This window comes from Micropterus salmoides, unplaced genomic scaffold (assembly GCF_014851395.1).
Source record: "Micropterus salmoides isolate LMB-PRFRI ecotype aquatic unplaced genomic scaffold, ASM1485139v1 Ms_hic_scaffold_1, whole genome shotgun sequence".
Lineage (NCBI taxonomy): Eukaryota > Metazoa > Chordata > Actinopteri > Centrarchiformes > Centrarchidae > Micropterus > Micropterus salmoides.
The window spans coordinates 3,298,533-3,320,542 of record NW_024040040.1 but is presented as its reverse complement, the minus strand read 5'-3'; the positions used below and the strand labels follow the sequence as shown (position 1 = coordinate 3,320,542).

At 42.2% G+C, this 22,010-nt stretch overlaps 2 protein-coding genes and 1 long non-coding RNA gene across 5 annotated transcripts; all 3 read left to right on the top strand.

Annotated features, from left to right (window-relative positions):
• The first annotated feature begins 227 nt into the window (after window positions 1–227).
• On the top strand, window positions 228–11,317 carry LOC119911537 (tetraspanin-7-like). 2 transcript variants are annotated; one of them, XM_038730557.1, is made up of 9 exons: window positions 228–1,549; window positions 1,826–2,020; window positions 5,214–5,402; window positions 6,087–6,161; window positions 6,252–6,347; window positions 7,185–7,340; window positions 7,693–7,776; window positions 9,374–9,445; window positions 9,964–11,317. In XM_038730557.1, exons 2-8 carry the CDS (start codon window positions 1,940–1,942, stop codon window positions 9,440–9,442), a joined length of 750 nt encoding a protein of 249 aa, XP_038586485.1. In that variant the 5' UTR covers window positions 228–1,549; window positions 1,826–1,939; the 3' UTR covers window positions 9,443–9,445; window positions 9,964–11,317. The 2 variants fall into 2 exon arrangements, with proteins under 2 accessions (XP_038586485.1, XP_038586403.1); XM_038730475.1 differs by having other exon boundaries at window positions 1,803–2,020.
• A 1,337-nt stretch (window positions 11,318–12,654) lies between these two features.
• Window positions 12,655–14,522, top strand: LOC119914311 (mid1-interacting protein 1-B-like). The gene has a single exon (XM_038733576.1). The coding sequence runs from the start codon at window positions 12,694–12,696 to the stop codon at window positions 13,141–13,143; it is 450 nt and encodes a 149-aa protein (XP_038589504.1). The 5' UTR covers window positions 12,655–12,693; the 3' UTR covers window positions 13,144–14,522.
• Window positions 14,523–17,315: 2,793 nt separating this feature from the next.
• On the top strand, window positions 17,316–19,458 carry LOC119917005. 2 transcript variants are annotated; one of them, XR_005447210.1, is made up of 4 exons: window positions 17,316–18,141; window positions 18,215–18,312; window positions 18,516–18,557; window positions 19,091–19,458. It is a non-coding gene; the product is annotated as an uncharacterized LOC119917005 (long non-coding RNA). The 2 variants fall into 2 exon arrangements; XR_005447203.1 differs by having other exon boundaries at window positions 17,352–18,312.
• The last annotated feature ends 2,552 nt before the right edge of the window (window positions 19,459–22,010 follow it).

Below are 22,010 nucleotides of genomic sequence, written 5' to 3'. Positions count from 1 at the left end.
GTTTGGTGGTCAGTATGTGATTAAAATATATAACATTATAGAAATAAAAAAGGGGGGCAATTTTGTTCTTCTGAATGAAATCAAGTAATTTTGAGGCAGAATCTACCTTTCAGTCAATGAGTAGAGGCTGCAGTCACTTTCTGGCAAGCAGAATACTGCATGTTATGTGTTGTTTTGGCCATTTAAAGGTATTTCAACAGGTAAAAAGGGCTGGATTGGTTGGTACACAGCAAGTTATATAATGTAGAGTCATAAGAATGATTGCAAAAGAGATCATGTTTTTATTTTTTATATAACTCAGCAGTAAGTCATGTTAATTATAGGCTACAGTCTGTTTTCCAAATATAAACAAGCATATTAGACACACGCCTGCCAAACACGTAATCCATCTGCAACAACAGGCTTCTATTGACTATAATCATATAAATGTCAGATCTGGTTACACTAACACACAATTGTGACCACGGACATAAAGTGATGTTAATTTGCTCATTATGTCTGTTTGATCCAGATAAAAGCAGCTGCAGCTATAAAGAGACTGAGCGCGCTCCCTCGGCCGGCAATCACTTTTCAGCACACCTGAACTATGCTCTGCTGTCCAGTCTTTCTGACCATGTAAAATCTGATTTCAGGTCTGCTAACACCGTATACAGTCTTTATTAACGCACAGTTAAAAACGGGGACATTTGCGGGCACAGCTCCAGGCGGGGACGGGCCACTGAAACCAGGGACGTCTGGTGACCCTCGTTTATAAACACATCACAATGAAATCTGATGTGCGTTAGATTTACATGATAAATTATGATGATTTCACTGTTATGGTACATAGAACTCAAAGCTCTGTATGAATTAAATATACTTTTTAAAAGCATCTTCATCTGGTCTTTTTTCTGCCTGAGAAACACCCTCAAAAACTCAAACGCAGCTGTTTGTAAATCCATCAAAGTTCTTCCTGCTGTCAGCTAGTTGTTACTACAGGAAAGTCTTTCCTGGTTACCTTTAAGTAGCGGAAGCACTGTCCAATCAAAAGCTACTAATTATGTAAACACGATGTCACTGTAGCATTGCTAGCAATTAGAGACAGTCATGCTAGCAGCTTTGTGAGGCAGCACAGCAAAACATTGAGCTAACATGCTAATGTTCACCATCCTGGTTTAGCACGCTAACATTAGCTCAAACACAGATTACAGCTGAGGACACATTAAAACGTTGAGCGGGTAAAAAGACCTGAGCTCATGGATCGATTTGTAGCTCTGTGCAGCCGAGTCATGGCTGATGGACCTTCACAGGGAGGTGTCACCGCAGGTCGGGCTCCCTGAGGATCACCTCCTTGTTAATTGTGTGGTCAGAGTGTGAAGAATGAGGGTCACATGTTTGTGACCGTCACCTCCAAACCACCAACCACACGACGTCCTGCACGTCTCATTCAAACAGTTGAAATGTCTCAGGGTCACTTACATTCAGACCTTTCATGGGGGATAACAGGCGTGATATTTAAGGGTTTCTCTCGATATTCTAAATAAATTGGTACCTACTGCTGAACTGGCTGGTAAGTCTTGATGGAACAACATTTGTCAGCATTTAAAGGCGAGCCCTGCAAAAGTGGTGGAGAGCTGAGTCTGCAGGTTGCTGCTGATTGTCGGCACCAAATATGAGCATGATTGTTCTACTTTTGTGATATTTCTGTGCCTTTTTTGTGCAATATTTACACAATTTTCCTGCAATATTTGGCCAATTTCTGTGCCACTATTATTCCTTTCTGTGAAATCTTTGGTTTCCTTTGTTCACCGACTTTGTAACAGATGTTTCATTTCATGCCAACAAGATTTACTGAATTGTGCTGGATTTGACTGAGGGAGAGAGAGACCCGGAGATAAAGGGGAGAGAGAGAGAGAGAGAGAGAGAGTCCTGGTGTTGGTCCTCCAGTGTCAGTTGGATTATGGCTCCCAGGAGGATGGAAACTAAACCGGTGATCTTCTGTCTGAAGACGCTGCTGCTGCTCTACTCTTTGATCTTCTGGGTGAGAAAATACATTTTAATCACACGAGTCGCTGTTTATAACACATTTTCTAATCAGCAATTTGTATTTTCTGATGGTAAATTCTGTTTTTATTTGGAACTGTAGTGATTTTCATCCTTGTTTTAGAGGTTAAGACCATTTTTAAAACATCTTTCGGCTCCTAAAATGTTCTTTTTTAATTTAATTTATGTAAAAATGTGACATTGGATTTGTACAAACTGACATTTTTCAACACATTTGAAGTTGATATTCTGGAGATCCAAAGTTTTCTTCTGCAACAAAGAGGGAAAGCTTTAGTTTTTAATCAAAGTACACAGCGTGAGACATCAGGACAGGATACAATGTGTCTGCATGCTGGGGTCAGAGGTCAGCTGGAGGCCAGAGGAGGAGGTTCAGTAATTATCTGGACCGTGAGGAATGAGGAGGAGGCCGGAGCTGTGACACGCAGACGATAATGAAGATCTGAAAATACAACAAGAGGAGCTGCCAGTCTGTCCGACTCCGATGGAGAGCAGATTCTGTCAGTAATAACAAGTCTGGTCACAGCTGATGCACATTGTTCCTGGTTGTTGCAGAACTGGGGCTGGTTCTGGATCTTGCCGTTGCTCAGTCTCAGTTGTTGCCTCGGTTGTTAAGTCATTTTCTGGTCCTGATTAGTTGTCCAGCTCTGATTGTTGCGAAGCCTTTGCAGTTACCTAGACCAGGTTGTTGCCTAGTCCTTATATTAACCTGTTTTCTGCTTATTACCCAGTCCTGATTATTGTCTAGCCCAGGTTTTGGCCTAGTCCTCAATGTAACATAGTCCTGAGTCCTGGTTTACTTGCCCTGATTTTGTTTTAGCTCTAGTTTTTGAACAGCCCTGGTTGCTTTCTGGACACGTTCCTAGTCCTGATGGCTGTCAAGTCCTTGTTGCCGTCTTTTCTAGCCCTGGTCGTATTCTCGTCCCGGTTCTTGTCTGTTTTCTGTCCCTGGTTGTTGCATAGTTCTGGATCTTGCCTGTTCATGGTTGCTGTCTATCCCTGGTTAGTTTTCTAGCAATTCTCGAGACCCAGATTTTTTCTGGTCCTGGTTGTTGCCTTTGTGGCACAGAAAACTGCTTTTCTTGACACAGAACAGACGGACTAAAGTACTGAAGTCCGTCTCGTGTCTGTTTGTGTTTTCATGCCTCCGTTTCTTTCAGCTGCAGACGGATTAAAATCTGTCTCTGTGTTCGTTTGGCAACAGCTGATATGTTTCAGAGCTGTTTGTTTTGGCAGTCGGACCTGTTAGGTTTTATGTTTTTTGCTTAAATCCTTTATAATTTACTTGAAATTATCTCAAACTGTTATCCGTACTTTCTTTAGTTTCTATATTTAATTATTCTAGTTTCAGTTTTGAATTATATTTTCACCGTATCAAAATGCCTTCGGTTTGATTCATCGATTTCACTTTTTTATAAGCTTTTTTAGGAATTGTTTCTAACTTTTGATAATAAAAGCAACTTGTAATTTACATTTGATGTACATAAAATCAGTATTCTCCCCTTGAATGTCTCTGAGGATCTCAGACTGTTTAAGTTAAATATCTTTTCTGTTGTTGCTGCAACAAAGTGGATTATGAAGGCTTTATTTATTTTGAGTGTATTTGTTGTTGAAGTGAATCCTGATCTAATGTTTGAGCCTCACAGGCCCAATCTGTCATCTGCTGCACAAACACAAACGTCTTTTATCCTAAATCAAACCAAAGAAACGTGACTCCAGCCGACTGTGGGCGCTCTTATCTGCTCCTGAACGCTGGCAGACGTCGAGCGTTTCAACATCACAGCCTCACGCCGTCTGTTTGCTCATACAGGCGCAGCAGGTGCGACCAGGAGTCAAAATCAAACGCCTCCTTCATTTATCTCCCTCCAGCATCCTCCTCTTTTCTCCTCTTTCATCCCTCAGATGGTTTGATGTACCAAACCTGAACAGACGTCCTCATAAACCACATCAACTGGACACAGAGTCCAGATAAAGACAAAACTCAGCCATTAATTAATCTGCATTTCCTAAATAAAGGAAAGTCACAGTCATCTCCCAAAATGTCCTTCTAGACAGAGTTTACAGGAAATACCAAAAAGTGTGTTACACAGCTAAAACGCAGCTGTGGACGGAGATCATATTCGTTTTTAAACTAAAATGAAGTAGTGTGGATGGGGCCTCGGTTTGTTTCACGGGTAATAGTCTTTAATGAAGGTATTTTCTACTGTACGGATACCTGTGGATTAACATAAATTTACATCCACTCTAAGTAACGAGACAACCTGTACTCTGGGTACTTCTTCTACTACAACTACACTTGCAGCTGTACATACAGTACTGTGTGTATTAAATTACATGTGGAGTGTTGTGAGGACGTTGCTCTGACTCGGCTCTTCTTCCCGTCTGTTTGTCACTTTGTCACTTTACTGCCAGAGCTCGTTACGGAGTCATGTGATGCTGAGTCACTGCTCAACACACACACACACACGCACACACGAACACACACACACACACACACACACACACACACACACACACACACACACACACACACACTCATTCAGCCCATCTGCTGCTGATTTTATTACTGTCATTCGATAATATTCATATTCATCCAAACATTACTCATGCATTCTGTTTGACTGTGCAGCTCCTGCCAGGAGTTAAACTCAGACTAAGTACATTTACTTAAGTTTGAGGTACTTGTACTAGATACTGTACGTGTCCCTGCCAGCGTCTGCAGTCTGTGTGAAAGCAGTGAATGATTGTTTGATACCCTGATTGTTGTGAGTTTTATGTCCTTTGTTTACGTTTAACTTGTGCAAATACATACAACTCAAACATGTAGTATTTTAAAATTGTACCTCATTTTACCTACTTGCTACATTTACTGTGGGGTGGATTCATCTTTCACACTGATTATAAATTATGTATATAAAATATTTTTTTGTTAAGTAACTGAAGCTTTCGAATTAATGTAGTGGAGTCGAATAAAATGAGGAAACTCAAGTAAAGTGCGAGTAGTAGTGCAAATCTTTAGTAAATGTACTTTTCATACTGTATGTAGTATAAGCGATTTAATGTATACTATAAATATCTGTTTATCCGTAATCTCAAAGACAAAAGTAAAGGTGAAGGACAAGTGCTTCCTCATTGGTTGACAGTCTGACTAGAGCCCCTCCCCCCCTCCTCAGGTGACAGGTGTCGTCCTGCTGTCAGTGGGGTTATGGTGGAAGTTCATGTTGGGCCCCTACATGTTGTTGATCTCCAGTGGCCCCTCCAACGCTCCGTACGTCCTCACCGGCACCGGAGTCGCCATCGTGCTGTTTGGACTGTTCGGCTGCTTCGCCACCTGCAGGGGGCGCCCCTGGATGTTAAAACTGGTCTGTCTCTGTTATGTTCTTCTTAAGATTAACAGCAGCGGTGGAGGAAGTATTCAGATCCTTTACTGCTAAAAGTACTAATATTACACTGTGAAAATAATCTGTCACAAGTAAAAGTACTGCATTGAAAATGTTACATCAGTGAAAGTATAATTAGGAACATGTACTTAAAATACTAAAGCAGTAAAATGTTGTAGTTGTTGAGCTGGAGCTCATTCTGAACTGTTTTAGTTTCAGACTGCAGCTTGTGATTATTTTCATTCTGGATCAATCTGCTGAATATTTCCTCCATCAATCCACTGATTGTTTGGTTTGGAAAGATTCTGCCGTCACAGTTACCCAAAGAGACACCTTCACAACATTCAACGTTACAAACATCACAGTTCACTTCAACCATTGGTTTGACTGATTGATTCATTGACCAATTGTCTCAGCTGTACTTGGATAAACAGTTGGGGAGTTTCATTTATAACAAAACATCATATTTTATAAACTAGTGTGTTTTATGTAAAAAAAAAAAAATAAATAAAGCTGTCAGATTAATGTAGGGAAGTAAAAAGTACAATATTTCCCTCTGAGACGTAGTGGATTAGAAGTATAAAGTACCTCTGACATACAAATAACTGCTGTATGACCTCACTATGATTTCTTTAACCTGACCTGTGACCGCTGACCTCTCCTCAGTACGCTGTGTTCCTGTCTGTGGTCTTCATGACTGAACTTATCGCTGGAATCTCTGGATTCGTCTTTCGGCATGAGGTCAAAAACACAAAAATGCATATTTCAGATGAAACACAAAATTAAATGATAATGCTGTTCACACTGACGACGTACTGTGTGTGTGTTTAGATTAAAGGGACATTCTTCACTTCGTACAGCGACGCAGTGATGAAATACGATGGGCGAGATGACAGGAGTCTGGCTGTGGACGGTGTTCAACGTAGAGTCAGTGTCTCTTCACCTCTCTCCCTTGACATAATAACGTATTTACTTAACTTTTAAACTTAAAGTTGAAACAAGCTGAAAACACAGCATCTGACATATTATCACATGGGAAAGTAGTTGATGCCAACATGTTAGCAAACAGCTGCCTACTTCCAGCGGACACAGAGCAATATGATCATCTCTTTGGAGTCAGCAATTACTCGTGGGGTTCCTCAGGGTTCTATTCTTAGTCCTCTACATTGTTCGGTTAATTTTTTCATAGATTATCACACCTTTTACTTAGTAAAATAAGTTACACAGTTAGAGACTTTAAAAACAACCCATGTGTTACAAAACGTATATATAACTTCTTCATATGAGTGTTTTATAAGGTTCTGCTTTGTTTAGGCAACTAAAAGTACGTGGAACTTGAATTGTTCTTTTTTTTCCCATTTGGGGGCAGAAAAACAATATGTAAATGCCACCTTTTACACATTATCACCTTATGAAGTAGTTGTGGTTAGCTCATATTGTTGAGTGTTTTGTAAAGTAGTTTGTACCTTTGTTTTGAAAGGTTTATTATTATTATATAAAATCTAAACCATAAATCAAATAAAGAAATATAGCCAACAGTCCACTGGGCACCACTTCTCTTTATGTTTCTTTATATTAATGATCTTGGGGAGGTCCTTTTGTAGAGATCCGGTTATATGCTGATGATACAGTGGTTTATGTGTGTGATGCTACAAAACACCCAGTATGAGCACACCTTCGTTCAAATGCAATAAAAGACAGAATATTATCTCTAAATGTTAAATGAACACCTTCAGATGATCTTTTTTCTCTCTATGTTTGTAGTTACACTGCTGTGGAGTTTATAACTACACCAGCTGGTTCAGCAGTGTGTATTTTCCGGTCAGTGGGATTCCTTCCAGTTGCTGCGTTACTTTCTCTGACTGCAGCATAGCAGACCTGAAGAACGCCACTCTGGCTGCAAACAAAGTCCACAAACAGGTCGGAAACACACACAAATTCACTTTTCTTTCTCGGATCATGTGACTGGAAGACCATAAATTGATAGGACAAGTCTAATCGATCCTTGGTGTCTGAATTTGTGAGCTTTAAAACATTTTTGAAAGTGTTTGCACAGTTTTACCTTCTGTAAATTTCAATTTAATATTCAGTAGTGATTATATTTCATAATAAAGTTGCTTCTAAGATTCAAGTCATTGCAGACTGTGCCTCTGTGCTCACACAATGAAGAGCAGATAAATCAATGCCACAAGACAATAAATGCACAAGTTAAACTGATTAATTAATAAATGCACAAATAAGGAAAGAAAAACCGAATGACATGTGTCTGCAGGGTTGTTACGAGTTGGTGACGTCCTTCATAGAGAGCAACATGGGAATCATCGCTGGAGTTACTTTTGGCATCGCCTTCTCTCAGGTACAACACAAAGTCTGAATGAACTACAGAGTAAATACTTCAGAATACCACAGTGTATTATAGTTGTACCACTGCGTAAAGATGAAACCTGAACAGCACTGAATTTAGAGCAGTATTTTTTACTGATAAAAGTGATTTCAACAATCAGAGTAGTTGCCCATTAATTTTCCTTCATCAACCGATTAATCAAGTAATCATTTCAGCTGTACTTGTATAAATTGTTGGGTACTTTAATTTATAACAAATGTTTTGTGTGTAAAAATCTTAATTTGTAGAGTAACAGGTAACTTATAGGCTGTCATGTAGTAAAGGAAAAAATCCCTTTGATATGTAGTGGAGTAGAAATACAAAGTAGCGTGAGAAGAAAATACTTAAATAAAGTCCCTCAAAAAAATGTTTGAAACTGTGCAGTAGCTGCAGTTTCTGGTTTTGTCCTTCAGGGGGCAGCAGTCAGACAGGCCTGAAAATTATTTTTTTCTAATAATAGTAATTTTACAACAACGAAAAACACAATAAATAAAAGACCCATTTTGAGAAAGTTAGATTTAGACAGAATTTCCATTATTTTCCAAAGAAGCAGTTTTGATTTCAGACCAAGAGGTGAGGATGGAAAATGTGTGTGTGGTTTCCTTCAGCTAACACACCTCATTAGCCCCGACAGCGCTGCTCCTTATCATGGCGAACACCCTCATTACCCATAACGGGCCTGATACAGAGAGAGAGAAGAAGAAGAAATAAGAGGTTAATTAAATCACAGCGTTACAGCTGGACGTACTTTACCTGCAGGATCTATGACCAGTCGTGGTCCAGAATGAAATGTGTGAATATGAGACTGAACTTTACAGTTGCACTTTGTGTTGGAAAAATATTTTCCTGTCTTTAATCTTTTACAATCTTTAATATTTAAATAACTTTAAAGGCTATTATTTTGTGGCATTGACCTTGAACTCACCTCTTCACGCCTCTCAACAACAATATACTGAATATGAACTACAGCAGGTCTCAGCATTCAGCCGTGCACGATATCTGTATTTTGTATTCAGTTAGGAAATAAAGTCGCATTTTTGTTTTCATCCCCGTCTGCTCTCTTTCTAACTGAGTCAGGTGTTTCAAGGATAAAGGGAGAGAAATCTGTCAGTGGTCTGATATTCCTGATCTTCATGTGGTGGAAACACAAACAGGACAGACAAGAAAGGGACGTTAAGTTCCTCAGGTTCCTGTTTCAGGAACATTTTGGTCAAAGAAGATGAAAACATACAGCAGAGTTCAGACAAAGCTGACAGTTTGTCCTAAACGTCTCCAAAACTGCATTAGGTTTGGTGTGAGTTGACTAACAGATCAAACATGATACTCTGTGTATTTGTACTCCATTTTAATACTTTTAGATATTAATCATATTTGTGCTGTTTGTAATAGAGTACTTTGTGTAAGATGTTGATTTTATTAAAGGAAAAAGAAACAAGGAATTTCATGTTTTATATTCTGACATGTTCAGAGGCAGCTTTGAATCAGAGTGCATCATGATTTTTATACGTTAAAACAGATTTAAAAATGAAATGAAAAATAAGATGATGAATGAAGTCTGTCTCTGTCTCAGTTGATAGGGATGTCTCTGGCCTGCTGTTTGTCTCGCTTCATCAACGCCAACCAGTACGAGATGGTGTGACAGGTAACATCCTCACCCAATGGGAGATCAGGCTTTCAGTCTGGCCACCTGAGGGCGCCGCAGACTGTGGATGCTGTTAAACGCAGCCTTAAAACTTTTTAGGAGAGCGTTTTCTTTTTCTTTCTGTGCTGTCTGATGTGTTTTTATTTTTAACCTGTAGCACTTTGGGATTTGTTTAAATATTAAATGCATTACAAATAAAATGTTTGCCTTACTATCTCCGTGGGGACATCTCATTGACCTGTACCCTAACCTTAATCTTCATAACTACATGCCTAACCCTTACCCTAGTTCTAATCTGAACCTTCAAACCAAGTCTTAACCCTCAAACTGCCCTTTAAACTTGTGGGGTCCAGGATTTTGGCCCCCACAAAGCTGATCGGACCCCACAAGTATAGTGAGTCCTGGTCGAACATGGTAAAACAAAAACACACACACACACTTTTCTCCTTTCTCCGGTTCGTCACCTCCGTTTTCTCTTTTCTTGTCTCTTTTCTTGTCTCTTTTTCTTTCTTTTACAGAAAAGGGACCGTGAAGCACGTTACCATGGGAACCTGGAAACGCAGTCACATCTTGAATGAACCGGTTGACATTCGTCTTGTATTTATTATAGTTTTTTTCTCTGTGTCTGTGAAAAAACCTGAATCCCTGAAAGTTTTTTGTCTTTCACACTTTCATGAAGCCGATTGTGAAAATCTGTCGAGGTTCACATCAAGACAAATGACACCATTAAATAATAATAATAATAATATGAAATAAATGTAAAAGTTTCCTGTATTTTTTTTTTTATTTTGTTGATGGGATTATGTTTATGTCTTCAGTTGCAATGGAAATGTTTAATGGTTCAAAGTCATGTGATTGAAGTAAAGCACCTCGAGGTGAGATTGTTCACTGTGCTGTAGTTTATTTTGGGTTTATCTGGCAGACACTCCTAAATAAATGTGTATGGGACTCAGCTGGCTGTTACTACGAACAGTATTTTATTTATATTTGTCAGTGTTTTGTACCGTGGCAGCAGCAGCTCACAGTGACGAGACACTTTAATAAAACATCAGTCAATCAGCCGTCTTCAGAAAATCGATCTGTTTGGAGTGAAGCTGTGAGTTCAAACTGTGAAACATCATGTGCTGAGAAATAAAACAGGAAATAAACACAAAGACAGAAACATCTCAAAGAACATGCAGCGTTCAACTGTCTATTTATTTTCTTAGGGGTTATTATGACAAGTTGGAACTTCTGATTCTAATTTTGAGTATAAAAACACTTGAAACAATAAAAAAACACGTGTTAACAATGATATTTTATGTTTGTAAGTATCATGTATAAACAATTGTAAAATAAAAAAATGTTTTATTCTGTCTTGTTTACAAAAGTCACTTAGATTTGTTGACTTGTTGAGGACAGAGGGTCATTGAAATCTAATAATTAAATGCTACAACTACTATTAATAAAACGTATTTCCCCGCAGACATATCTTTAGTTAAACTTTATAGTAAAACATCTGTTTTATTATCCTCAGCAAATGTGACCTTTATTTATTGAATCTTAGAAGATGAAATTACTTTATTACAAAACTAATGACAGCCAGAAAATACACAGAAAACTGAATAATAACTAAAGATTGTATAAAATACGACCATTAATTTCACTTGACACAAAATACAAACAATAACAGGAGATGGCGTTTCAGAAAAAGAGGAAAATAACAGCGTATAAATAAATAAATACAAAAGTTAATTTGTTGTTGATATGAAAACAAATGTATGAATTAAAATATAAAAGAAAATAAAGTATCCATAAATAAGTAAATAAATTATTAATCTACTGTTGATATGAAAATAACGTTTTAATAAATATGCTAATTAATATTTACGTCAGACTCTTGTGTTTACATTTTTCCAACGTTCCACCCTGACGTCACCCGGCCTTGCCCGCCTGTGATTGGCTGTGTGCGGCCCTTCCTGATAATCTCCGCCCCTCCCGCCCTGCTGCTCCTCCTCCGCTGATGCTACGAAGCGAGCGCCGCTGACCGTCCGGAGCTCCATCCCGGACAGATTACCGGGCCGAAAGCAGCGACTCATACGCCGACACCGCCGAGGAACGAGCCGCCACACGGTAAGATCACCGGGCGGCTGCACCGCGGAGGTATTTCCGGTTAATCTGATGCCCCAGGGGAGGTAACGGTACCCGGAAAAGCCGTCTACGAGGGCAGGGGGCTGTCCGGTAACTTAGCTGTTCTGTCGTTTAATTCCCGGTAAACCGGGAGAGTTTGACAAGCTGACCCTCGTCGGTAACGTCTGAACAGATGCGGAGGCTCGCAGCTACCGGCGGCCTCCCGTTTTCTGATCCCGTTAAATTGTAAGTGCGTTGATACAAGACGAGTTCCATTATCGGACGCGGTCTGGATTCTTTGTTTTCTAGTTTAGGTTTTTTTTTTTCCTCGACAAACTTCTCCGTTTGTTTTTTTTAACCTACCTGTCCGCGCACAGACCGGACAGGAGTCACCGAGAGTGTGAACACGTGTGCCAAGCTTATAAACCGGCACGTTTACATTTAGCCAACATTACTTCCGCAGAAAACGCTGAACACGTCTCCGGTTTTCAGGCTGCACGCAGGTGGAAGGAGACGTGCACGTGTCCGATAATGGATGTCGCGGCAGATGTCGTTCATTCCTATGGAAGAATGAATCACTGTCGCCTCTTTTAACACTTAACTAAATGTTTCTGTCCCGGTGACGCAGCGTTAGCTCGTGGCGTTAGCTGCATTTAGCCAGCTGATGCTAGCAGAAAGGGACTTCCTGATTTTTGTTTTTTTTAATGGGTCGTTGATACGTCAGGACTCTGATGGGGGATCTGGACTCTGTGTTGGCGGATAGAAAGCTGCACTTCCTGTTTGCTTCACTGTCTTCTGCTCTGTATTTAAAATCACCCAGCACCCTCTCTGTCTTCTTCTGTGGTTGTGTTTCAGGTTCTCGCCCGTTATCTGACCTCAGGGGTGAAACAGTCGGCCGGCGTCCTGCAGCGGGAGACGCCCTCCATCCTCAGCGGGGACACTCGGGGTAAACCTGCGGTCTCTTTAACACTGGCAGACGTGGTGAGTGTACCTGCGTAACCTGGTCCAGCTTTGGGAGCTGGTTAAGACCTGGATCTGGCTGTAGCCTCATAGTAATCCTCTAAAGAGCATTAGCGGGCTAAGTTTGGCCCTGGACTGTGGCAGGCGGAGAAAAGGGGCTTCACTTCAGGTTTGTCAGCATGATGCAGATTTCTGAATCCTACAAGCAGAAGAACTCGCTCTTCAACGCCATGAACCGCTTCATCGGCGCCGTCAACAACATGGACCAGACGGTGATGGTGCCCAGCCTGCTGCGGGACGTCCCGCTGGACGACGCAGAGGACTTGAAGGCGGTGAGCGGCGCTAACGGCACCAACGGCGGCGCCTACTTGCAGCAGGTCGGCGACATGTACAGCTCGTACGTGCTCCTCAAGTCCATCCGCAACGACATCGAGTGGGGCGTCCTGCAGGGCGAGGAGCGGCGGAAGGAGAAGGCGGTCGTGGTCGAGGCGGCGGCGGCAGAGGAGGACGACCTGGAGAAACAGTTTCATTTCCACCTGAAAGGACTCCACGCCGTCCTGTCCAAACTGACCTGCAAGGCCAACACGCTCACGACCCGCTACAAGGAGGAGATCGGCTGCGGGAACTAACTTATAGACACTATTGTAAACGTCTGTGCAGGCGGTTTAAACGCGTTTTAGCTCATTAACTACAAGTCTGTTTACTTACTGTGAGGAACTGTCGAAATATAAACGAGCATCGGGCATAAATATGTTTTCAACACGGTGAATCTGACCGGACGTTTGATGCCCGCAGCTTTCGAGAATTCGGAGACACGTTTCAGTTTGAAGCAAATCTGAGAGACTTGAAACTTGCTGCCCAACAGAGACCTTTTTAAAACTCATGGTTGGTCTTACTCTGTGTTCGGGGAGGACCTGGTCTTGAAATTGTGAAAACTACTGAAACAAAAGGGGACCCGAGTGAGATCCCTGAGGGACTAAAACTCCGACTATCTCGATCCTGACCGTTTCAACACGTCTCTTTTGGGTCCCCCAACTTTTTAAATGCTAGAAAAGATAAAAGTCACTTTGTCCTCCTTTTTGTTTGGCTTTCTGACCTCCGTCCTCGAACGAGCCAACTGCACCGCCACACATTAACAACTTTAACCCGAAGTCCATTAAACTTTAATGGGCAGCAGATTTCAGGACTCCCGGGTTGGTTTTCATGGAAGGAAACGCTGATGATTTGTAAAGTTAATGAGCTCAAAACGCGCAGAAACACCGGCGCGGTTCATTAAAGAGCATTTATGTCCATCACAAAGGGACTGCGGGACGTCGGGGTTGGACACCGGAAAGCTGCTGTTGTCTGCAGGCGTCTGTCCGACTCAGCAGGTTCACTGTGGGTGTCTGTTTTTCTTGGGACTGTCTGCACTTTGTTTTCAGGGTTCGTCCGCCTGTTGTCTTTTTGTCCGTCCTCGTCCCCCCGCTTCATGCTGTACATTCAGGAATGTTTAATATCTGGTAATCCTGCCTCACATGTTCACAGCTTCATTTTGGCCAGCGAGTTAATTTTCGGCAGACGATGTTACTGAATATTTTTGGGTTTTAGTTTAATCTGGTGCTAAACTACTGAAAACAGACACATGAAGCACTTTAACAGTTTCTGGACAATCTGATCCTAGTGGAAAATAATTGATGTGTTGAAAACGTTGCCCAGCGGGGACGGGATGATCTGATGAAGACGTTAAAATGGGTCAGACGCGATCGGTGAATCCACCGTGACGAGCTGCGGGCCTCCGGTTACCTTGATGTAAAAATAATTAAAGATACACTTTCTCATTTTGTCCCACAAACAAACACCGGAGAACATATCAAACTGTCTTTAATTGAAGGTCACCTGAGGCTGGAGCAGCAGAGAACAGCAGCTTCATGGTCGAAGACATTTCTGTGAAAATAATAATGTAACGTTACAGAGCTACACATTTTTCTATTTCATGTCCAGCTTGGCAATTAAAGGTTTTTGATGAGTATTCTGGTGTTTTGGTTCTTTCTCAGAGTGCAGGCGTCCGTTTTATTACTGAAATCCATTTACACTTTTCACAAAATTCTGCATGTATTTAAGCTCAATTGTTGAAAACTAACAATAAAACACACATTTAAGAGGAGAGACTGTGGTATTTATAACTGTAGTTACATGTATGTGGAAACGCAATCACAACCGCATCAACACCCCAGTATGACATTATCTGTACAGTACGGAGTATAATACTTATTCTTCTGCATCATGTGTTTGTTTAAATGTCTGTTTTATTATAACACCTTTGGAAAAGTAGAACAGATTCAGACGTTACTGTTGCATGATGAGTACGAGCTACTTTATAAAACAGAAACGTGACCTTGTCCTGAAGCGGAGTTAAAATAACTGCATGAAAGGGTTAATTTGCTGCTGCGCGCGTATTTCAGAACTTTTAAAACTGGATAATCTAAATTTAACTCATGAAAAAAAGTGTAGAAGTTCTTCAGATGTGTATTTTTCATACCAATGCAAATGTTTTCTGTTTGGTGGCCCGACCTGCGGAGAGGTCATAAACTGGGATTTGTGGGTACCAAAATGCTGGACCCCACGTATAAAGGGGGCAGGTTGAGACCAGGTTTTAGTCTTCACAGGATGACAAGAGTGCGTCATTGATCTTCTGTTAATGGAATCTCTTGGCTTCTGGCTGGGACGCTGCTCTGTTATTAGATCAGTTACTCAGCAGCAGCCGACAGAAGCTTCACCCAGAGAGTTCGTGTGCTGCTTCTGTCGGCTCCATCAAATTATCGATGTGTCGTCTAATTTATGAAGTTACGTTCGTCCTGCTTTAAATAAACACTTGTTGTTGTTCCCGTGGTTTGTTTAGTGAAGCAGCGAACACGGTGACTCTGTTTACTGTGTGTGAATTTTATTTACTTATTTATTTTACAGGTGCTCAGACTGCAGTTCTGGGCCCATTTGTCCCTGATTCACCACGACCAGAGACCAGATCTGGTCTGAGACCCTGGAACATTTTGAGTCAAGTGTAGAAGTACCAGCACAGTGTAGTAGAAGTACCAGCACAGTGTAGTAGAAGTACCACCACAGTGTAGTAGAAGTACCACCACAGTGTAGTAGAAGTACCACCACAATGTAGTAGTACCAGCACAGTGTAGTAGAAGTACCAGCACAGTGTAGTAGAAGTACCAGCACAGTGTAGTAGAAGTACCAGCACAGTGTAGTAGAAGTACCACCACAATGTAGTAGTACCAGCACAGTGTAGTAGAAGTACCAGCACAGTGTAGTAGAAGTACCAGCACAGTGTAGTAGAAGTAGTAGTAGTAGTAGTACCACCACCACAGTGTAGTAGTAGTAGTACCACCACCACAGTGTAGTAGTAGTAGTACCACCACCACAGTGTAGTAGTAGTAGTACCACCACCACAGTGTAGTAGTAGTAGTAGTACCATCACAGTGTAGTAGTAGTAGTAGTACCATCACAGTGTAGTAGTAGTAGTAGTACCACCACAGTGTAGTAGTAGTAGTACCACCACAGTGTAGTAGTAGTAGTACCACCACCACAGTGTAGTAGTACCACCACCACAGTGTAGTAGTAGTAGTACCACCACCACAGTGTAGTAGTAGTAGTACCACCACCACAGTGTAGTAGTAGTAGTACCACCACCACAGTGTAGTAGTAGTAGTAGTACCATCACAGTGTAGTAGTAGTAGTACCATCACAGTGTAGTAGTAGTAGTAGTACCATCACAGTGTAGTAGTAGTAGTAGTACCATCACAGTGTAGTAGTAGTAGTAGTACCATCACAGTGTAGTAGTAGTAGTACCACCACCACAGTGTAGTAGTAGTAGTACCACCACCACAGTGTAGTAGTAGTAGTACCACCACAGAGTAGTAGTAGTAGTAGTAGTACCACCACAGTGTAGTAGTACCACCACAGTGTAGTAGTACCACCACCACAGAGTAGTAGTAGTACCACCACAGAGTAGTAGTAGTAGTACCACCACAGTGTAGTAGTACCACCACAGTGTAGTAGTAGTAGTACCACCACCACAGAGTAGTAGTAGTACCACCACAGAGTAGTAGTAGTAGTACCACCACAGTGTAGTAGTAGTAGTAGTACCACCACCACAGTGTAGTAGTACCACCACCACAGTGTAGTAGTACCACCACCACAGTGTAGTAGTACCACCACCACAGTGTAGTAGTAGTAGTACCACCACAGTGTAGTAGTAGTAGTAGTACCACCACAGTGTAGTAGTAGTAGTACCACCACCACAGAGTAGTAGTAGTAGTACCACCACCACAGAGTAGTAGTAGTACCACCACCAGTGTAGTAGTAGTAGTACCACCACAGTGTAGTAGTAGTAGTACCACCACAGTGTAGTAGTAGTAGTACCACCACAGTGTAGTAGTAGTAGTACCACCACAGTGTAGTAGTAGTAGTAGTACCACCACCACAGAGTAGTAGTAGTAGTACCACCACCACAGAGTAGTAGTAGTAGTACCACCACCACAGAGTAGTAGTAGTACCACCACAGTGTAGTAGTAGTAGTACCACCACCACAGAGTAGTAGTACCACCACCACAGAGTAGTATCAATACCACAGTGTAGAAGTACCAGCACAGTGTAGTAGAAGTACCACCACAGTGTAGTAGTAGTACCACCACAGTGTAGTAGAAGTACCACCACAGTGTAGAAGTAGTAGTACCACCACAGTGTAGTAGTAGTAGTACCACCACAGTGTAGTAGTAGTAGTACCACCACAGTGTAGAAGAAGTACCAGCACAGTGTAGTAGAAGAAGTACCACCACAGTGTAGAAGTAGTAGTACCACCACAGTGTAGTAGTAGATAGTAGTAGTTTTTTAACTGTCTCTTCAGTGTTTGCACGAGCTGCTTCTTTCTCTCCACACAGGAGTGAACGTGTTCTGTCCCTGATGGGAATCTGTATCTATGTAAATGTTAAACGGTCAGTTGTTCCCAAGCTGAGCTTTATGATGATCTACAGGAAGCAAGAAAGAAGAGTGAGACTCAGCAGGTTTTACAAAACATTTCAGCCTGAACCTGAACCGCCACACGTTGGCGTCCCGGCAGAATCATCGTCCGCTCAAAGAACTCGATGGACTGAGTTGGACTGCAGGTTTACAGAAGAACCTTTTGAAGCGTCGGGTTTTTATTTTTAATCCCAACTCCTCAGCAGACATCACGCTTCATCCTGGTTCCTTCAGTTCTGCTGGGGGGTAAAGGTCACGTTAACAACCTAACTTGGAGGTTTGTTTCTAATCTGTTTATCTTAACGCTTCCTTGACCAATCAGAACCCGTATTACTGAAACAACTTTAATAATCAGAAGAAGTTGTAAATAAATATCATTATTGTTTGTTCAGATGTTTATATTGATGTATTTTTGAATCCATGTTCCCTCCAGCGTGGAACCTGCTGTGCTGCCTCTGACGCCCAGCAGGGGGCAGCAGGACTGTGCAGCACAGGCTGGATCTGTCCTGCTCCTCCTGTGCGGAGACTCTCAGTCTGACCGGCCGTCTCCGCCATCCTGAGACGCAGCGTCCGGGACACACAGCTCAGCCAGAATCACAGCTGAGCTAGAAGCCAAACGGCAGGTGAGCAAACAAACACAACAACAGAAAAGTAAACACCGGGGCTCTTCATCCTCCTCCTCTCTCCCCTTGTCAGCACCTGAAGAAGCAGAAGTTCACCTACGACCCCGTCACACAGAAGAAAGGTTTCCTGGAGGCCCGAGTTCTGGAGCTCCTCAGGAACCTGCTGTCCAAGTGAGGAACCTCTCAGCACATGATGTAACGCTGGATAATGTGTCATTATATAACATGATGTGAAGCCGATGCAAGTCTTTGATAGGAGGAGTAATATTGTGAATATTAAATATCTCTGAATGGATTTCATCACGTATATATTTATAGATATTTGACACCTCGTCATGTCCCATCTGAATATATTTCATGTCCTCACTCTACAGATTTCCTTCTACAGTCCCGCAGCAGCCTTTCCCTCAGACCAGGTCAGCACATTCTTCTTCTTCTTCTTCTTCTTCTTCTTCACATGCTCACACTAAATGAACTAACACTAAATACACTTGCTACTGTATCAGCTTCAGATTCTACTGATCCACTGCTCACACTGATATTACTGACATTACATCTGACCTGGACCTCATTAGACCTGGACTCCACTACATTTCAGGCCAAATGCTGCACTTTTTACTCACTCTGCACATTATTAACACAAACACACAGTAACTATCACATGTTGATGGATCATGTTAGCTTCAGATAGCCAGCGCTATATAAAGGATGCTTTATACTGTTACTGGGACTCGAACACAGTACTTTTACACTGTGCCGCTGCTGCTTTTGCTTAGGGAAATGTTCAGAGTCCTTCTTCCACCGCTGCTTCACATCATCATCTCCATGGAAACACTCTGTTTGTTGAATGGATTATTGTTTCTTGTCTGCAGCTTCACTCACTGATGGATTTTCAAACTGTTCACTTGTCACAAACCTGTGGACTCATTTCTTCTTCTGTCTCTTCCAGGCTGTTGGGGACACGCCCTGAAGACTCGCTTCCAGCTGCTGCACCTGGAGGACAGCTGACACCACGAGTCCCAGCAGCACCTGTTCTGGACCAATAAAGACCTTGTGCTGTCGGTCATCTTCCACCTTTCAGGAAAACTTCAGCCACTTCCTGTTTCCCGCTCCATAACCCCCAGCTTCTACCTCTCCAGAACACCGGGAGGGGACACGGCCCCCTCCCGAACCCGACGCCGCGGGACCGGCTCCGGGTACCCGGCCGCACGCGGGATTCGAACCACCGCTGCGCCGCCTGCGCCTCGCGGTCGCCATCGAACCCCACGCCGCCACCGAGTCCCCTTCACATCTGAACCTTTTCTCCGGGCGCTTTTATCTTCTCACTTTGGCTGTTGGACTTCAAAAGCTTCTGAGCAGCCTTCTAACACTCTGAGCTGTTTGATCTGAGACACTGACTCTTTCTTTCTTACAGCTTTTCACTTCTTCCTTTGGACCACCAACTTCAAAAGTCTCTGAAAGGAGTGAGGATCGAACCCACATCCTCTAACACCTGTAGAGGTTTCTAACACTCTGAGCCACGGGGCCAGAGACTCTGACACTAACATGTTGTCAGCTCTTCAGTCTTTCCTTTCAGGGTCGGACCTCAAAATTCATAAAGTTATTTAAGGATCGAACCCACAACCTCAGAGCTTCTGAGCAGCCTTCTAACACTGCGAGCTGTTTGATCTGAGACACTGACGCTAACGTCATGTTGGTTTCTCAGTCGTTCTTCTGGGGGCTGGTCTTCAAAAGTCACTGAGCTTCATAAGGATTGAACCCACAACCACCAAAACTACCAAACAGTTCTCTACCAGTTTGAGCCACTGGACCAGACAGATGAACAATCTTTCTTCACACTTTTAATTCTTTCCTTTAAACATCAGCTTTCAAAATACTCACATGAGGATCGAACCCACAACCTCAGAGCAGCCTTCTAACACTCTGAGCTGTTTGATCTGAGACACTGACTCTTTCTTTCTTACAGCTTTTCACTTCTTCCTTTGACATCTGACTCCAAAATGACTCTAAAGGTTTGAGCGAGGATCGAACCCACAGCCTCAGAACACCTGTGGAGTCAGTCAGCACCCTGAGCCACCGAGTTTAACATTATGTTGTTAGCTTTTCACTCTTTCCTCTGGGGGATGGACCTCAAACTTCATGAGATCACCAGGGTTCACTACCTCTGGTGGAGTTTATTTTGCTCTACCTGTATTGAGGGCAGCAGGTTCTGCAGGCACACATTTATTTTAGTCCTCTGCACGAGTGAAAAGTGGTTTTGTGCTCTGTGTGTGTTGTGTACAGCTTTAAGACGAGTGCTTATTCATGATGATGCGTGAATGTTTTGTATCTTTTAGACTATTTGTACCTCTCTTTTACTTAAATGTTAAATCATATGTACTTTATATAATAAAACGTGCTGGAGTCCTTTCAGTGCTGCTCCATGCAGATTTTAACTGTGTGTGTTGGACAGAGGCCTTCGACTAAACGCTTGTCTTTTTATTTCTTCAGCTGTGTTAAAAGAGCTCGTGAATGTTTGGTTTCAACATCAGCTTTTTAAACGGAGAGCATCAAGTGAGAAATGAACCCAGAACCTCAGAGCTGCCAAGCGGCCCTCGACCAGCCTGAGGCACTGGAGCAGACAGAGAAACAGTCTTTCTTGGTGCTTTTACCTCTTTCCTTTAAACATCAGCTTCAAAACAGTCAGCATCCTTGTTGTGGGCTTCAGTCGAATCCACAACCTCAACTGTTAGATTCAGGAGCCTCTTTTTACCCATTTTGTACAAGACTGCAACTGATGATTAGTTGATTTTGTTGTTGTTCTAATAATCGATGTCTTAAAATGAAGATAATAAGATTATTTTAAATAAAATACGTAAAAGGAGAAAACTGGAGTTGATTTGTACCTTTACAGTTTCTGCTACATTTACATTCAAGTCAAGAAACATGATAAACTGACTGAGACCAGCAGGGGGCACTGTGGTAACACGCTGTCTGCACACACACACACACCACCATCAGCTGTGTGTGTGTGTGTCTGCGCGCCAATTAGTGGCTGACAAGGTTAGACCCAGAATAATTAACACACACACACACGGGTAGATCACTTAAACAACATTCATTAGTGAGTGTGTGGAGGAATGAGTCACGTGTGTGTGTGTGTGAATTAAAGGTCAAAGGTCAGCAGCAGGAGGGCGTGCGTGTGTGTGTGGGGGGGGGGGGTCACCCAGGGTCAGCGTGTCGGTCCAGTTCAGTCCAGTTTTTTGGGTTGTTACCCTCGTGGTCCAGCCTCTCTTCACCACTGGAAACTTAGTTAAGCACTTAAAGTGCGTGATGCATTCACTGTCCATGTGGTGTGTTTTGCGATGCGTTTACTGTCTCTCTGGTATGTTTACAGGTAATTCCAGCCTCTGTGTGTGTGTGTGCCGCCAGCGTTGTCTTCTCGTTTCAGTGACAAACGGCGCTCCAGCTCTGATTATTCACCTGTTACACTGTTTTGTCTCTGACGCATCCACAGTCCAATCTCTCTCTCGCTGTTCGCCATGGTTTAAAGTGGTTTTTACAGCTGGCGTGTCGCGCAGTCAGCAGGGTTCAGTTATTTATTATGTGATTAAATCCACTCTTAAATTATTCTGATGACAAAAGTTTTACTTTGTAGAAATGTAAAAGTGAAAAACTGAAAATTGTCACGGTTTTGATTCGACCACCAGAGGGCGCTAAATCCTTTTCACGTTGGTGTTTCTATACCAATTTATTTTGTTTTTGTCTAAAACAAGAAGATTTAGATAAATATTACTCAGAAAAAGCAGTTCAAGCTAGCTTAAGCTACGTTAGCCGAGAACCACACAAAAGGGATTTGTTTAAAGAAAAAACATTTTTAGGATGACGAC

Bases quoted from the DNA above. Each gene is read 5' to 3' on its own strand.
- LOC119911537 (XM_038730557.1), top strand. From the start codon at position 1,940: ATGGCTCCCAGGAGGATGGAAACTAAACCGGTGATCTTCTGTCTGAAG. The intron at 6,348-7,184 runs GTCAGTGTCTCT...CTATGTTTGTAG, and splicing joins TGGACGGTGTTCAACGTAGA to TTACACTGCTGTGGAGTTTA. The intron at 7,777-9,373 runs GTACAACACAAA...TCTCTGTCTCAG, and splicing joins TTGGCATCGCCTTCTCTCAG to TTGATAGGGATGTCTCTGGC.
- LOC119914311 (XM_038733576.1), top strand. From the start codon at position 12,694: ATGATGCAGATTTCTGAATCCTACAAGCAGAAGAACTCGCTCTTCAAC.